Source organism: Gallus gallus, chromosome 26 (assembly GCF_016699485.2).
Source record: "Gallus gallus isolate bGalGal1 chromosome 26, bGalGal1.mat.broiler.GRCg7b, whole genome shotgun sequence".
NCBI classification, from domain to species: domain Eukaryota; kingdom Metazoa; phylum Chordata; class Aves; order Galliformes; family Phasianidae; genus Gallus; species Gallus gallus.
The window spans coordinates 3,532,530-3,548,476 of record NC_052557.1 but is presented as its reverse complement, the minus strand read 5'-3'; the positions used below and the strand labels follow the sequence as shown (position 1 = coordinate 3,548,476).

General features: G+C 58.1%; 1 protein-coding gene and 1 long non-coding RNA gene across 2 annotated transcripts; one reads left to right on the top strand and one right to left on the bottom strand.

Moving 5' to 3' along the window:
- Positions 1-1,350: 1,350 nt before the first annotated feature.
- On the bottom strand, positions 1,351-14,020 carry WNT2B (Wnt family member 2B). Its single transcript, NM_204336.4, has 5 exons — positions 12,650-14,020; positions 5,144-5,364; positions 3,466-3,743; positions 2,897-3,161; positions 1,351-2,431 (listed from the first exon to the last, which is right to left on the bottom strand). Exons 1-5 carry the CDS (start codon positions 12,811-12,813, stop codon positions 2,202-2,204), a joined length of 1,158 nt encoding a protein of 385 aa, NP_989667.3. The 5' UTR covers positions 12,814-14,020; the 3' UTR covers positions 1,351-2,201.
- LOC121107630 lies at positions 1,412-5,968 on the top strand. The gene is made up of 3 exons (XR_005841900.2): positions 1,412-1,753; positions 2,642-3,763; positions 5,054-5,968. It is a non-coding gene; the product is annotated as an uncharacterized LOC121107630 (long non-coding RNA).
- Positions 14,021-15,947: the final 1,927 nt, after the last annotated feature.

The window sequence follows — 15,947 nt, the reverse complement described above, 5'->3', positions numbered from 1 at the left end:
GCTGGGCAGGGGAATCCTCACAGTGGTTTAATATCTCATGGGTCACCTCGGCGCTCATCCTGCAGGATCTCTGCCCCTCACAGCCTGCCTGGGGTGAGGTACCCCCAGCTGCCCCTGTGGGGGCTGTGTGAAGTCTTTGAGCCCTTCCCATCAAAGCAGTCCTCCAAGGGCCTTTCTCTCCGTGTTCATGCTAGCATTTTCTAGGGCCATTGGGCAGAACCCTTGCTCAGAGGTGACTCTTCGTGCAGTGGCCGGTGAATGGCTCAGAAGCAGAACAATCTTTGTTCTAATCCCACCCTGCTGCTGTGACCCTTTGAACACTGGAGTTGCACAGAGGGAACCAGGCAGGCTGCCAGGAGGAACCTGTCAGTGTTGGGAGAGGTCAGACACCTTGCTTGGACAGCAGTGGTGTGAAATCAGACCTGAGTTAAACATGTTTACAATTGGATGTCACTGCAGGCTCCTCCTTCCTGTTGTTGGAAGCTTGTAGCATGCATAAAAGCAGACACCGTGCATTTCCTGACATGCACAGAATTGCATTACGTGCCCTGCAGCTCAGTGGTGATCAATATGAGGAAAACAGGCAGCGTTTCACTTGGTCACAGTGCCTGGCAGTGGGCAGCTGAGCTGTGGTCACTTTGCTATGGTCAGGTTGTGCCATCAGCTCCAGCTGTGCAGTCATTCCGGGGTTGCTGCAGTCCCAAACCTTGCCACCATGAGCTCCTTGCAGCTTTGGTTCAGGATGCTGAGCTTCTGAAGCTCCAGTACATGTTCAGGAATTGCAGTGGTTTAGGTAACTCTTCTGTTTTTGGGTGGGGGGATCAGTTTAGTTAATGGGTTCAGTGCTCTTACTTGTGCGTTAAGGCTGCCTGTGTTGGTTGGTGAAACTGGGTACTTCTGTGATGGGTATCTGTGTACTGCATAAAGCATCTCTATCAGTGCTTGTGCAAGTTGGGGTGGAAAAATAGAGAGAATTTCTGGAGATGAGAGGGGTTAATCCCCATAACATACCCACTTACTACCTGGCTGCTCCCTGCCCTGCTCTCACCAGCTGCAATTGTAGCTGATAGCCAAAATTTGGGTGTTGTAAGGGAAGGATGTGGGAGCAGGTCTGGTGCCTCCTGCCTGACCCAGCGTTCTGCCAGTGGGTGTCCTGGAGCACAGTGCTGCTGGGAGGATTCCCCATGGGATTTGGACACCAGGGCACTGCTGTGAGGGATGAGGGGTGAGCACAGGGGGTGGCTGTGCCCTGGGATGGGGGACCTGGGGCAGGAGGGACTGCTGCAGCCACGTCCCACGGGGTTGGAAGCACAAAACTGGGCATGCGGAAATTCAAAAAGCAAAGAACATCATTTTCTAATATAGGTTTATAATGAATTTTGACTTAAAATAATAAGCAGTATACACAACATACAGGTGAGTTTTACAGAGAGATGCTCTTGTATCCGTCAACTTCCGAACCTACCAGTGAGTTCACAGATCTCATTTGCTTTCTCTAGCGCTCTGTCTGCAAACTTCCATGGCCAACCTTCATCTGTAGCCTTCGTCTTTTTGCAGTCGTTCAGGCTTCAGCTGACAGTTCACAACTCCACTTGTCATCTTCGCTGGGACACAGGGAGGAGACTGTGCAGAAGTTGCTCAGCGAGTGTCAGTAGTGCAGTGGGGACGGCGTGCCAGGGCTGCTCGAGGGAAGCACGGAGATACGGAGCTTTCTGAAGACTTTCCAACACCCTTCCCCTGGCCTTGCAGAAAGGTAAAAGCAAGAATGCTGTCTGCGAGAGTTTATTAGTCAGAAACAGTAGGGTGTTTTTCTTTTCGCTGGTGAAACTTCAATGTAAAGTTGGGAAGAGGCAGCGTTGCTCCGTCGTTGCATCCCGATGGTCAGTCCTCCGTCTGTGTCAGTTGCACTGCCCCTCTGCGAAGGGAACGACGGTAGCAGAAGTTTCACAGTTGAAGCGAGGTTGGCTGCCTCCTGGGAACGGGGGGGGGGCTGTTTTTGCTGAGCAAACAGAAGGGTCCACAGCACCTCCTGGGAAACGCAGTCCTTTCGTAGTGCTTTGCAGAGTTAATTAATTAAATAAAAGCCATGCAGTCGAACTACAGCTCCCAGGACGCAGTGGCCCCACGGGGCACAGGTGTTTAAAAATGGAAAAGGTTCGGGGGGTTTTACAGCCGGGTTCTGCCCTGTGCCACTCGCCTCCTCAGGTCTGGTCCAACCACTCGGCCCTTTTGGGCGCTTTACACGTGTGCACATCCACAGTGTCCTCGCACTCCTTGCAGCGCACAGCGCAGCACCAGTGGAACTTGCACTCACACTTGGTGACGCGGGTGACGCGGGTGGTGTCGTACCCCCGCCCGCAGCACATCACTTCGCAGCCATCCGTGCCGCGGGAGACCTTGTTGCACACGCGCCCTGCGGTGCCCAGTGAGCCTGGAGGGGAGGAAACGACAGTGGGTCAGGCGGTTCCCCCCCATGCAGTGCTGAGAGCTCCCTGCGGCCCCCACCCACGCGTCCACAACCTCGGGGCCTCAGGCGGGGCTGTTTTATCATTGTTTCTGACGTGGCGTGCCCAGATGTGCTGTTACAACGTGAGGGCTGTGAGCAGGCTGCTGTGCATGTGCTTACTCTGCTTTGTTGCAGGTGAGCCATGCAGCAGCAGGAGTCTCCGTGCTGCCCTCAGTGCCTGGCCTCCATTGAGGAAGCCATGATCCCCTTGGACCAAGGCTGCTGGGGGCTCCTTCCCCACCCACAGAGCATCCTGGCCCCAGGGATGCTCCAAGAGACATAGAGCTGCACCCCAATAGGGCTGTGCCACACTGCACCCCTGGGGGCTGCAGGCCATCGGGAGGGGCAGGGAGAGCTGCTGTAGGTGCTTATGAGAGCTTTTGGCCGTACCTGCTGACTTGTCCATCACGCAGTAGTCAGGTGAGTTCTCAAAATACACCAGGTCTGTCTTCGTGGGCTTCCTGAAGTTCTTGTTGGCCACGGTGAAGCCGGTACCGTCCTGGTTCATGATCACCTGGATGGCCCCGTTGTATTTCTTCTGCAGGTAATCCCCCGTTTTCCGGAAATCCGACATGGCCAGCCAACAAGTCCTTAGCGTGCAGGAGCCGCTGACCCCATGGCATTTGCACTCCAGCTTCAGGAAGCGCTTCACAGCCTGCAGGAATGGGAGCACATCAGGACTGGGAATGGAGGCCACGACCAGCGGGACCATCCTGGATGTATTCAAGGCCAGGCTGGCTGTGGCTCTGGGCAGCTGGTCTAGCGGTTGGCAACCCCGCGCGTAGCAGAGGGGTTGAAACGAGATGAGCTTTGAGGTCCTTTTCAACCCAGGCCATTCTATGATCCTATGAAAGGAGCCCCAGGGATGGGTTCTCCTCGGGATGGCGGAGCTCTGCACCCTGCCCTGCCCCCACAAACACACCCCTGGCAGCCCTGGGAGGCGTCCCAGCCGCACTCACCATCCTACCGCAGCGGTTGTTGTGCAGGTTCATCAGCGCCCGCGCGTCCTTCACTTTCTTCTCCTTGGCATCCACGAAGGCTTTGGCGAAGCGGATGCCGTAGTTGATGTTGTCGCTGCAGCCGCCCCAGTCGAACTCCCCGCGCTCATCCTTGGCCCGGCCGCGCTTCAGTGGGTCACAGCCGCAGGCCTTCAGCTCCCCTTGGCTGCAGGCGCGCGTGATGGCGTACACCACCCCGGCCGAGGAGATGGCGTAGACGAAGGCGGCCTCCCTGCTGCCTGCGGGCACAGAGCCTGGGGTGAGGAGTGGGCTGAGACCGGGCTGCAGCTCCGCATGAGGAGGGGGTGCAGAGCTGCAGGTCAGCCTGGGGGTGTGGGGTGGGGGGAACCGGGTTTTGGGAGCCCTGCTGGCCCCCCGGGCTCCCCATGCAGCCCAGCGTGCCCCCCAGCGCTCCATATCTCTGGTTTGAGTTCGCAGCTGGTTTTATAACGCTGTAAAAGATGCTGCAAATCAAAACCATGCTCGTCTTCATTTGGAGAGCCTTTGAAAGCAACTTCAAAGGGAACTGAGCTCTCTCTGGGCCTGGCAGGATGGGGTATGGCGAGGGGCTTTCATCAGCCCCTGTGCTCATCGGCTGGGGCAGGACATGGGGCCGCAGTGACGCTGGGATGCAGGGGGACGTTGGGGCTGAGCGCTGTGCCCCAGTGCTTGCAGCCTCCTGCGCTCCTCCTGGGCCGCCCTGAGGCTGCCCAGCATCCACAAACCCCATCCCACGTGTGCCCACATGCCCCGCAGATGGGCTCCTGCCAGCACTCCCAGCAGGTCTCATCATGGCCGATGCGCCCCGAGCTCCCCGCAGTGCCGGGAAGGACCCCCCCGTGGTGCAGCCCCAGCTTGGAGCCTGCAGCAGCGGTGCCACCCGAGCCCGGCCTTGCCTCCCTTGCCATGAGAGGAACAGGGAGTTCCCACGTGAACTGCTGATTCCTGGCCAACCCTGCTCTCCAAATATTTATATATCCCATTACTGTTTACATACGAGCCTGTTCTCTGGAGGTGTCTCCTCCTTCCCCCTTCTCCCCCAGTGCTCCCCCCGCTCCATCTCCTCTGGTGCAGCTATTACAAAAGCAGTGGTGTGCGCCCATTACTGCTTGATTAATTTACGGGGAAGGCAAAGCTCTCCCAAGCAGTAACCAAAGCCACGGGGCACAGCAGCAGCGATGCTCCCAGCAGAGCAGTGGGGCATGGTGGGAGCTGGGACTCCCCCAGGGGCACTGGGAGCTGGGTGCAGATCCCTCTTGGGTCCCTTTTCTCCCCGCACCACTCAGTGTGCAGGTTTCTTTCTGCCACAGTATCCACAGCACAGCTAATCTGTATTTTTACCCCATCAAAACGTAATTTTAAGGGGGAAAAGGTGGTTTTTCTCCATTTTATATTTTTCCACAAAGAATGCATGCACCTCACCTACAGCTCTTTCTGCAAGCAAAAGCCACACTCTAATTATAACAGTTTCTCAGGACTCTGCTTTTATGATCTATGATCTACGATCTTCCCAGCTCTTTTTTTTGTCGTTGCTTTCTTGTTTATGCAGGGGGAGGATGTGAAGAACCGTTCTCTCCCTCCCCCATCCCAACCCACACCCCTGCATCGGAGCACAACACGGGCACACAGCAGCACCTACTTCGCAGCATCACCCTCCCGAAGACGGTGTGGTCCCGGTCCAGGGTGCTGCAGTTCCAGCGGTGGTGACGGAATTGGTACTGGCACTCACGGATCCACTCCTTGGCTCCCTCCCCGACGGACTGCATGATGTCGGGGTACCTCTGGCACAGCTGCCTCTGCTTGTTCACCAGCCCCGGGATGTTGTCGCAGATGACCCTCGCCCCCAGCGCCCCGATGTACCTGCAGGGAGAAGGGAATGGTGTGGAGGTGCCTGGAGGTGCACCTCTGGGCCCCATCCCTGCTGCTGTGCGGCACAGGCACCAATGCAGCTCAGGTGGAAGAGGAGGAGATGTGAGCTTCACTTGCTGCTGCAGGCCTTGCTCATGCTGCTAGCACCAAGCCATGTTTAAGATCATGCCCTGAAGACAGACAGCTGGGGCTGTGCTGTGCTGTCTGTCCTGTGTGCACGCTGTCTGCACCTCCGTGCATTGCTGGGAGCGGGCAGCAGCTCCATACAGCAGCACAATGCACAACCGTGCTTGGTGTGCAGTGGGCAGCTTTCCCCACCAACCGGGGGGATCCTGGCTCTTCCTGCACCCAGCAGCCCTCAGGCCTGTGTGGACAATGGAGACATGGTGGAATTTTCCATCCCCATCCCATGCATGCTCTGCCAGCAGCAGGCTGCTCTGCGCCGGGGAGTGATTTTTGCCACATACCACGGAGCTGTGATTCTGGCTGCAAGGGAAGAGGTTTGGGTGGGATTCAAATGTTTCAAACCCCCAGACTGGAAATAAGACCCTCCCTTTAATCACACTAAAAAGCAATAAACTTGGGCAATATGTCATTGTCTTTCTCTCTCTCTCTCTGGCCATGCTCTATCACTTCCATCAGCTTCAGAGATAGCTCCCAGGCTAAGGAAAGCCCAGCGAGCAAAGAAAGCAATGGGATCTTTTCCCCCTTTCTTTTTTTTTTTTACAGTATTTTGTTTAAATGCTGGCAGAAGCACGAGGTCATCTCAGGCTGGAGCTGAGGACAACAGACGTGGCTCCCCACGGCTCTGCAGCACTGGGGCCCACGGGCACTGTGACCCTGCAGCACCGCTCGCTGGTGGTGGCACAGAGCAGGAGGGCAGCAGCACCCCCAGAGCAAAGGAAACCTCTTGGCAGGATGAACGCTGTGTGCTCTCATTGTCACTCGCAGCTAATTACTTCTTAATGCTCCTGCTAAACGTCTGCATCAGAGAAAAATGGAGAAGATGGGAGCAGAGGAGCAGGGCAGGACGCCTGCCTGCAGCAGCACCGTGCTGCTGTGCCCGGTGGGAGCATCCCCAGCGCTGCTGATGAGCTCTGGTACCCGCAGCCCTACACCGTGATCATGCACTGACACTGCATCTGGAACTGCCGTGGCACAATGGGACAAAATCTGCTCTGTGCATGGGAAGACCTCAGCAGCAGCCCACGCCTCTGCTGCCTGAGAGCGGCTCCAGTGGGGTCTGGTTCAATGAAATGGGGCGAGATGGAGAACGCTGGGAAATCTCCTGCCAAGCAGGATTTTGAGAGGGGAAAAAAACCCAAACATTTGTTTTGGATTGGTGAAAGCATCCCTTCTGATCTTACCGCTGAAACGCTGTGATGTTTTGAAAGCACTGAAATAGGAAATAGAAGGGTGCTCTGAGAAGCTCCCAGTTGCTTCAGCAGCACGAGCTGCTCCATTTTTTAGAAATGAAGTCGAAGAAATGGGGCATCCACATTTATACAGCAGGAAAAAAACACCACAATGTCAGAAGCACCTGTGAGAGCACAGTGCCCCTCCATCCCTGGGGACAGCACAGTCCTGGACACCCAGTGCCAAGGACACCGGTGATGGAGGGGTACCTACAGCCAGGAGGGTGGGACTGCTAATTGCATGCAGGTGGGTAACGAGCCTTGCCCTGCCCGCTGGGAGCTGCAGGTGTGCCTCTGGGTCTTCTGAGCAGTGCCTGCAGAGCTCTGTGCTGTTGTGGATTTCACTGGTTCTGTTCCTGTTTCCTCTTGGGGTTCAGCTTGCAGCACTGCAGGGAGATGGGTGAGCAGCGCCGTGCTCCTCCTGCCGCACCTCCACTTCTCATCCTCTCTTCCCATGAGGAACACCTCACGCAGCACCAGCACAGACCAACGGCTTTGTGTTCTTCAGGTAAGCACTTCCAGAGCCCGGGTGTCAGGGAGGGGAAGCGGTCTCAGCTTGCCACTGTCTGCTCTCTGCTGCTTGGGGCCATCCAGCCGTGCGGCCGATGCTCTTTCCCAACAGGCTGCGCGCGCCGGCTGCGCCATGCGTGGGGAACAGGAGACAACTGTCACATGTTGGCTCCCAGTTGTTTTTCTTGCTTTAAGAGTCTGCTGACTTCTCCTCTTGTAAACAAGGAGAAACCTAAATTGCTTCTAAGATAAACATGCAAATCAGAGGCAGACGCGTCTATGTACTTGGCAGCACGCAGTTGTGCTAACCCCCTCCCCACGCACGCCCTGTGCTGAGCTGCGCTCCTGGGACTGCACGCCCGGCTGCCCCATTGCTCCCTGCTCCTCAGGGGGCTCTTGCAGAGCTGAGTGGCCCACGTTGCATCTCTGCCCCTGGTCGAGGCTGCTCAGCAGCTCAGGGTTCTGCCCGCTTCTGCTCTCCCCATGGGTTCAGGGGGTGTCTGTGCCGCCGTGCGTTGGCTATGGGCTCTGGGATGTGCCACGCGGTGTCCCCAGGAGCAGCTCTCGTGGTGTTCCAGAGTCCCTTTCTTGATTGCTAGCTGTGCTTTTGGCAGCAGCCCCCTGCTGCTGAGCTATTTAGCAAGAAATGCAAGCTCCCACTGTGGGGAAAGCAGGGTTGCACCAATACCATTGAAGGCACAATTCTAAATCAGATCGATAGCAGCTGAGGTTGGCACCAGAGGTTAAAGTGGGGTGCCCAATGTTTTGGCCTGCAGTAGAACAGACCCGATCCCACCTGGAGCTTTGGGCAGCTCTGAGCTCATCCCTGCAGCTTCTGTTCTCTTCCTTCCCACCGAGAGGATACGGAATCTGCATTTTGGTGGGAGGCCGACAGCCCCCGGCGGATATTGGAGACACCTCTTCCGATAGGATCGGATCCAGCATCCCTGCCCCTTTATCTGACAAAGAGCAAATTCCAGAGGGCCTGGCAGCATCCCGCTCCTCGAGTGCTTTGCATAGTTCCTGCAGAGGCTGCGCTCTCCTTCCTCAGCTCTGCACGGCGATGCGGGGACAATTTATAGCCAATGGCACCACGCTTTGGGTTGCAAGGTGCTATAGACATTTGAGATATTATTTTATTATTATAAGCCCTGAGTATTTTATTAAGCCCCGCTGGGAATGGGGCCATCCTGGCCTGCTGGAATTGTTAGCGCCTTGGAGTGATTAATAGTCCTAATTTCCTCACTTAGAGCCACTGCTCTGTGTGCTGAGAGCGTTAGTCTCACTTGAGTAATTTCTAATATCATAATGCCGGGTGAGGCGCTCCGAGCGACCCGGCCAACGAGCATGGGAGAGCAGAAGGATTTTTTCTGTTGTCTCTCTTTTTTAAGAGACACTTCCTATAGGTGAAAGTGACCCTAATGAAAAATGAACTATGAAACACAATTAGGGTTATTATAACTGAGTGGAGCGACTGAGAGAACCCATCTGTTCCCAAACGCTCCCAGCACAGCGCCAGGACTGCCCTGAGGGCGCAGTTTGTTCTCCATCCCTCCGATGCTACTTTAGGACTGATGTTTCAAGGAAAGGGCTCCCTGGATGGCTGGGGATGGAGCACGTGGGGACAGGGATGTGTGGGTCACTGCCCTATTGCACGCAGAGCACATTGTGGGGAGCAGCGTGGGGTCCCTCAGCCCCCAGCACTGCCCTGCCTGCAGTGCACTGGGCACACTGGGCTGCTGGGGTCTGACTGGGAGCAGCAGCACGCACACCCCAATGGGTTGTGCACTGCGGAGGCTCACACAGCTGTCCTTCCCTTGGCTTAATTTCAGACATTCCTATCGATGCTATTTCCCCTCCCACACACCTCAATGCGATGCCTGCTCAAGTGAGCCCCTCTCTGATATCCCAGAGCCACGTGTGCAAGTAGCTCGACTTCTCCACCGCTCTCTGTGCACACCCAGTGCACCCAGACCAGGACTCAGCACCGGTGTGGGATGGAAGCAGCAGTAACTGCTGCGGTGTCCCCGTGAGCAGTGCCCCAAAAGGTTGAGCACCTGCTCAGCCTGACCACAGGGCATGCTCCTGCTCCATGATTTACCCTCACGTTGTGTTTCCCTGCTCATGAGCCCTTCCCAGTGTGCGCACAGAGCTGAAGAGCGGCAGTGGCCACCCAATGGGATGGAGCATCCCAGTGTGCCGTAGGTCCCAGCCTGGGGGCACTGCGTGCAGTCAGACCCCGCACACTGCTTGACCCCAGCGCGAGCCCACACGGCTCTGCTTTCCCCAGATTTGCTTTATCTCGTTGAGAGCCTGATGCCTCCCATCTGCTCCAGTGCCAGATGAAATCGAGTATTCGTACTTTCCAAGGGCTGTGGTTAGCAATAAACAAGTTAGCTGACGAGGACTTGGCGTGGCGCGGCAGTGGGGGATGCGCGTGGGGCTGCGGGTACGTGTGAGGGTGGGGTGTGCGCGCGGTCTGTGTACATTTGCCTTTAACCAAACCTTCAGTCCACAATGGCTTTCCACACCAGCGCGCTCGGCGGAGCTCTCAGTCGCGAACAAACCCTACTGGGTTATTTACACGGCGTTTGTTTACTGCACGGTTCGTGTTTATAAGCAACGTTGGCCTAATCTTCCCAATCTTTACAAGGAATTTTGGAGGCCGTTCTCGGGGCTCTGCAGCACCGCTGGGCTCATGGTACGGTCCCTCCTGCGCCGCGGGCGCTGCGCTCGCCCTGCCTGGGCGCACTTGAGTGTAAACGGGATTTAGGGATTTTCCCATTGCATTCCTTTTTAATTTCTGTCTGTGTTTCAGGCGGTATTTTGTTGCTAAGTGATGTGTCATAGTTTGGGAGCTTTATAGTTCGGGTGCTGCTGCCCGACCCGCGCCGTCCCACACCCGCTGGTGGTCCTGGCAGCACCCGCTGCTCCTCCCCAGCACCCGCACCCCATCAGCATTCAGCCCCGGACCCCTCACCCGGAGCTCCCCGGTTCCTGGAGCTCTGCACGGCAGTGGGACCGCGCCTGACGTCACCCGAAATTAATAATTTGCAGTTGTTTAGAAGAAACATTTGGTTGATATTTCCTTTCCATGTTCCCCGATCAGAAGCGGCCCAGTTTTTCCTATTAATCTACTTTAAAAGTTGACTCCGAAAATGAGAAGCATTTCCTCTATTTCCACAAGTTTATTGTGTGTGAATCCCTAGAAGAATTTGGCAATAATAATAAAAATAAGGAACGATGATGCATCACCAAATGTATTTACTGTAATATCAGTAGTGCTAAAGATGTGCTTGGAAACCCATGGAAATCACTGCATAACTTTTTCCCGAACCACAGCTGCTTGAACCCGCTTTCAGTGGAGCACAACCTCAGCTAAAGGCGCTGCTTTATCAGAGCTGACACGAAGAGCGGAGCAGCGTTTGTGCTGGTGGAGGTTTTCCTTAGGAATGTTCTGCTCTATGGAAGAGAAAGTGCAATCAGTGAACTTCTGAGTGCAACCAATTTGGTTTAGGTTTCCTTTGATTTTTTTTTTTTTAAGGCATGTTATGGACCCTGGGGCCAATTCTGCTCTATGAGAGAGGCTGAAAGCAGTGTGCTCAGCCCCGCCGTGGCACAGCGTGTGGGGCTCTGCTTGCTGAGCTCTGCCCATTTCCCAGCACTTATCCCGCTCCTCTCTGCCTCAGAGCTGAGGGCACAAAATGCTGTGAGAGCAGATCCAGTGGCCTCCAGAGAATGCAGCCATTGAGGCTCGCTGTGGCTGGTTTTGCTCCCGTTTGTTGGGATGAGCCATGCATTTGGAATTAGGGCCACCAATGCACTGCAGTCACTTTGGGGAGAAGTGGGGAGTGAAAGCAAGGAAAACTGATGTTTTTCACGCTGTTCCTAAGGGAAGGATTTTGAGTCATCAGAGGTATCCGAGTGCATTAACAGAACTGCTCATCTCTGGGAGATGCTGTGAGCCATAACGTGTCTTATAACCCCTTCCTTCCAGCAGCATTACCCCGTGTGCCCACCCCCAGCTCCAGCAAACCTTCCCCTTCCCCTGCCTCCTTGGAAAGGGCATGGAATTCTCCAACTTCTCTGCGGCCCCGAAACTGCCTCTGCTTTTAGCATAGCAGCACCATCACCTTCTGCACAGATGTTGTCCTGTCTTTGCCTGCTGCGATGGGTGGGGGCCGATCAGGCGGCTGGGAGCCAGGCCATGCGTGCATCGACCTGAGCCTCACCACTGCTGGCTCACTTCCTCACCCGGTGCTTTCAGACCCCTGTGGGCTCATGGAGCTGCAGGTCTCCTCTGGGCACTGCGGGCATTGTGTCCCTCAGGATACTATCCCTACTCCTGTCCCTATGATCACTGCTCCCTTCCCTTTCCCCCTCCTGTCCGGAGCGCTCAGAGCTGCTGCTGTGCCACGCACGGCTGTGCCGGAGCACCAGGAGGACCTGAGCTCTCAGCGGGGCTGCACAGTTATCCCAGCGCTGCACTACCACCTCTGGAGTGCCACTCATCCCCATCAGTGTCAGATGGATTAAGTTCGATTAAATTCAGCTTCAGCCACTGCAGTGTGCTGATGGTGATGGTGCGTAAATGGGGGTTTTCCATAAGGTTAGTGAGCACTGTTACAGGATGGGACACTGAGAACTCATGCGCAGCAATCAGTTTTACTCGGGCGTTTCTGAGCTACTGAAGCCGTGTGGGCTCACTTGAAATCTTCACCTTCCCTGTTTTCCTACTGACTCTCGTGTTGCATGCACGGATTTTAATTGTTACGAGGTCAGATTAATTTTGGGGAGGCCGGCTGGCTCTGCCGCGGCTCTCAGCGTTTTCTACGGCATCACCTCTGGCTGTCGCAGAGCCGTATTTTACTCAAACGAGGGAGAGCGGTAATTTGGGAGCGGCTGAGAAGCGATCGCGGAGCGTGGGGGATAACAGAGCAGTCCGGAGACGTTTGGGAGATGGATCGCGATCCCAGAATTGCAGAGGGTTAATAGCGGGGCTCCGGCTCTGCCTGCCGCTCAGCCCCGGTCCGTGCCGAGGGCACTCATCCCTCTCCTTCCCCGCAGAAGGCCGGGCTCGGTGCTCGGCTCCCGGCGGGTCCCGGTCCGAGCGGCCCCGATTGTGCCCGGCCCCGATCCATGGGAGGTACGGAGCGGCTTTGCGAGGGGCTCCGCTCGGATCCGGGGTGCGCCCGCAGGAACCGGGACTCGCAGAGCCGCTCTGCCCGGCGCCGCACGTCGGACGTCCGATCCCCGACCGTTCCGCAACCCCGACGCGTTCCCCCCCCCCGTCCCCCGCGCTCCCCGGTAGGGAATCGCCGCCGCGGAGCCGTCGAGGCGCGGGCACTCACCACCACGAGGAGTCGGCGCGGGGCGTCAGGGCGAGCAGGATGAGCACGAAGGGAAGGCAAATCCGCGGGGCCGCGCCCGCCGTCCGAGGGAACGCTCCGCACTCCGCACGCCCGGGGGCCACGGCAATCCCAGGAGACGCTGCCAGGCGGTTTGGACTGAGCATATCTCTCCGGGGCGCGGTCCAGACGGAGAAATGAGCCGGGACGGGGTCCTGCCCGCGCTTCCCTCGGGTGAGGGCGGTGCGGGCGCCGAGCCGTGCCCGTCACTGCCCTCCTTCGCGGCTCCAGGCTCCGCGCGGCTGAGCGAGCCCCGGCTGGGCCCCCGCTCCCAGGCGCATGCTGCCGCGCGGGGGGCGGCGGAGGGGCTCCGGGGGTCCCGGGCGCTCAGCGGGGCCGGCGCCCCCCGAGCGGAGCGCGGCGTGCGGCGGGGCCGGGCCGGGCCATAGAGGTCCTTGTGCGGAGGGCGAGGACACACTGGGGATAGCGGCGCGGGGGCTGTGGCCAAATATTGACAGCTCCCTCCGTGCTCCGGGCTCTCATTGGGCAGAGTCAGAAGCGCGGAGCCGCGGCTCTGGCCGGACCGACCCCCATTTCCCCAAGGGCACGTCAGACGGCCCCCTCCGGGCTCCTGCCCACCGCCCCGCGGGGCAGCTCCGGCCGCCGCGCCCTCCGCCGCGGTCCCGCAGCGATGGATCCGCCGTTCCGCGGCCGCCCCGTCGGGGTCCGCCGGCGAAGGGGCGCAGCTCGGGACGCTCGGGGCCGCCGCCGGCTCCTCCGCGCTCGCCCCCGCCAGGTGTCACTGCAGGGTGCCAAACCGCCGCGCTCCGCCCGCGCCTTTCCGCGGCTCGGGCTGCGGGCTGCGCTCCTCCGGGCCGGGCCGGGCTGCGGGCGCCCAGCGGAGCTCTGCTCCGCAGCCACCGCGCGGGGGAGGTGTGCGGTGCGGCTGCCTCACCTTGGAGCTCCCCTTTCCCTGTGAGCCCTGCCCGCCAGCCCTCCCACGCCCTGACGGTGAAGGCATCGGCCTTAAGTGGGTCGCCTCTCTCTCGTTGGTGGCTCTTCCCAGTACGCCTAATTATTATTTGCTGGGACCGCAAATCTCGGTGTCTGCTGAAGGGCTTTCGGCAGTGCCGGAGCCCTCAGCCTCCCCTCCCCTCTGCCCAGCGAGCTTTCTGCTCCTTCCTTCCGACTCCCGTTGTTAGAGATCAGACAGCGACTTCGCTGGCCTGGGAGAAACTGGGGCTAGAGCCTCGCGCTTGGTTATAATCCAATTATACTTCTGAAAACTGCAGCAGCAGAAAGCGAGAGCCGGTGGGGTGCCGTCCTTTTGTCTGAGAGCCTCAGTGAAATATTGCATTACAGCTTGTTCACGAAGCTATTGCGCTGAAAAGGCCGGTATTTATAGGCTATTGTGGGAGGTTGGGCGTTCGTGCGGGAGCCCCATCAGCAGGCAGCGCGTTGGGGCACCGCTGCTCGGAGCGGGGACGGGGCTGCTGCAGGACTCTGTCTGCCCCTGGGCTGCCCCAGCGCCGTCCGGCAGAGCCAGGCTGAGTTGTCGGTGCTGTTGCTGTTCCGTGGATTGTTCTCACTCAAAGAGAAGAGATGGAGCTCACCGCATCCTGCTGCTGTGGGAAGGGCAGAGCAGGGTGCCGGCTGCCGCAGCCCTGGGGTTGTTTGGCTGTGCTGTGGCGCTGGGCAGAGCTCAGGGCTGGGCAGGAGACACAGGCAAGGGGGATGCTGGGTGTCTGCTGGGGGCTCGGGGCTGAGTGTAGGTGCTGGGCAGTGCCTTTGGGTCCTGATTCACAGTGCTTTACGTCTGACGTGCAAAACATCTCCGTCAGCCTGATTCCTTCTGCTGATGCTTTCCTTGGCACGATCCGGTTGGCAGCCCCAGGTGTCGCTTCAGCTGCTCCGGCTCTGCGTTGGGCTCTCTCCCATTTGCCCGTGTTGGGCAGTGCCCCATGGAGGGGCCGGGGCTGCCCTCGCTGTCCCAGCGGCTGCAGGAGCCTCACATTTGATCTTTCACTCAAATTAGCGGTGCGCTTGGGATGTGTGTGTGCCTCGTCGGCATGAGATGCCGGGAGTAAATAAACAAAGCTCTGCTTTCAAAGGCTTTCACGATTCATTAACTTCAAAGGAGCGGGTGCTCGGTTTCCCTAGCAGGTTGCTGTATTTCCCTAGCAGGTCGCTCACTGCAGCTCACTCTGGCTGCTGGAGGTGCCCGGCTGCTCCCTGGCCTGGTGCAAACGCTTTGCATTGGCCACGAGCTCTGCAGAAGCCTCCCCACCCCTTCCCAAGGCACAGCCCTGCTGGTGAGCGTGGCTGTGCTCTGTCCTATGCTCGGGATTCAGACTTGCTGCCCAGCTGTCCCTCCTTGGCGCTGGTTCCTGCCTTCACTGTGCAGGCACAGGTGCTGGGGCAGTGCCAGGTGCTGGGGCTTTGCAAAGGGATGGCTGCACCTCCACCCACCCATGCTGGGCACAGCTCACAGCTCGCCTTACATGCGGCCACCCCAGGAATAACTCTCAGCCTTGCGTAATCTGCCACCTGGAACCCCAGTGGGGAAAATCACTGTCCTGGGGTAACCCTGAGTGCCAGGCCTGCTGACCTTGGGTGAAAGCTATTTTCTGAGGCAATAAAGCCCGCTGTAGGCGCACGCATGGAGTGCAGCAGTCCCAGGCTGGGCTGGGGGCGGTTGGGGCACTCAGACCATGAGTGCCGTGGGTGAGCTCTGCAGACAGCACCGCATCAGTGCAGCGTTGGGGGCTGTGCTGTCAGTGCTGAGCTGCGGCCCTATGTGGCTTCAGCACTTGGTTGTGAAAGGATGTTCTGCCCCCCCCCCCCCCCCAAGAATGGCCATCCTTGAGCCCTCGGCCCCAGCCCCTGGCTGTCTCTCTGATGCCTGAGATGCTAAGAATACATCTTGGAGAGCTACAAAGACCCCAAGCAATGAATTGACCCTTCACAACAGCCTCCACCACCATAGAAACAGGAGTCAAGCAAACAGGCACAGCCAGCCTTTGGAGGAGAGCAGTGGTGTGCGCTGGTGGTGTGTCCTCATCCATAGCTAATTGCTTTGCCATCTCAGGCTAACTGAGGAGCTGCTCTGTGGCCATGCAGTGCCTGGCTTCGTGGCCACGCGGTGATGGTCAGCCCTTGGTGGTGCCCGGGCTCTGCTCCTCACTCCATACCCACTCCTCTCCCTGCTGAGCCTGAGCTCCACGTGCACAAGGGAGCAGGTTCTGACGGATGGCTGCAAACCCAGCTGCGTTCATCACAGAGCTACCAAAGGCCAGAAATG

Coding starts and splice junctions, on each gene's coding strand:
- WNT2B (NM_204336.4), bottom strand. CDS start 12,813: ATGCTCAGTCCAAACCGCCTGGCAGCGTCTCCTGGGATTGCCGTGGCC. Junction 5,365..12,649: donor CGCGCCGACTCCTCGTGGTG/GTGAGTGCCCGC, acceptor TTCTCCCTGCAG/GTACATCGGGGCGCTGGGGG. Junction 3,162..3,465: donor ACAACCGCTGCGGTAGGATG/GTGAGTGCGGCT, acceptor CCATTCCTGCAG/GCTGTGAAGCGCTTCCTGAA.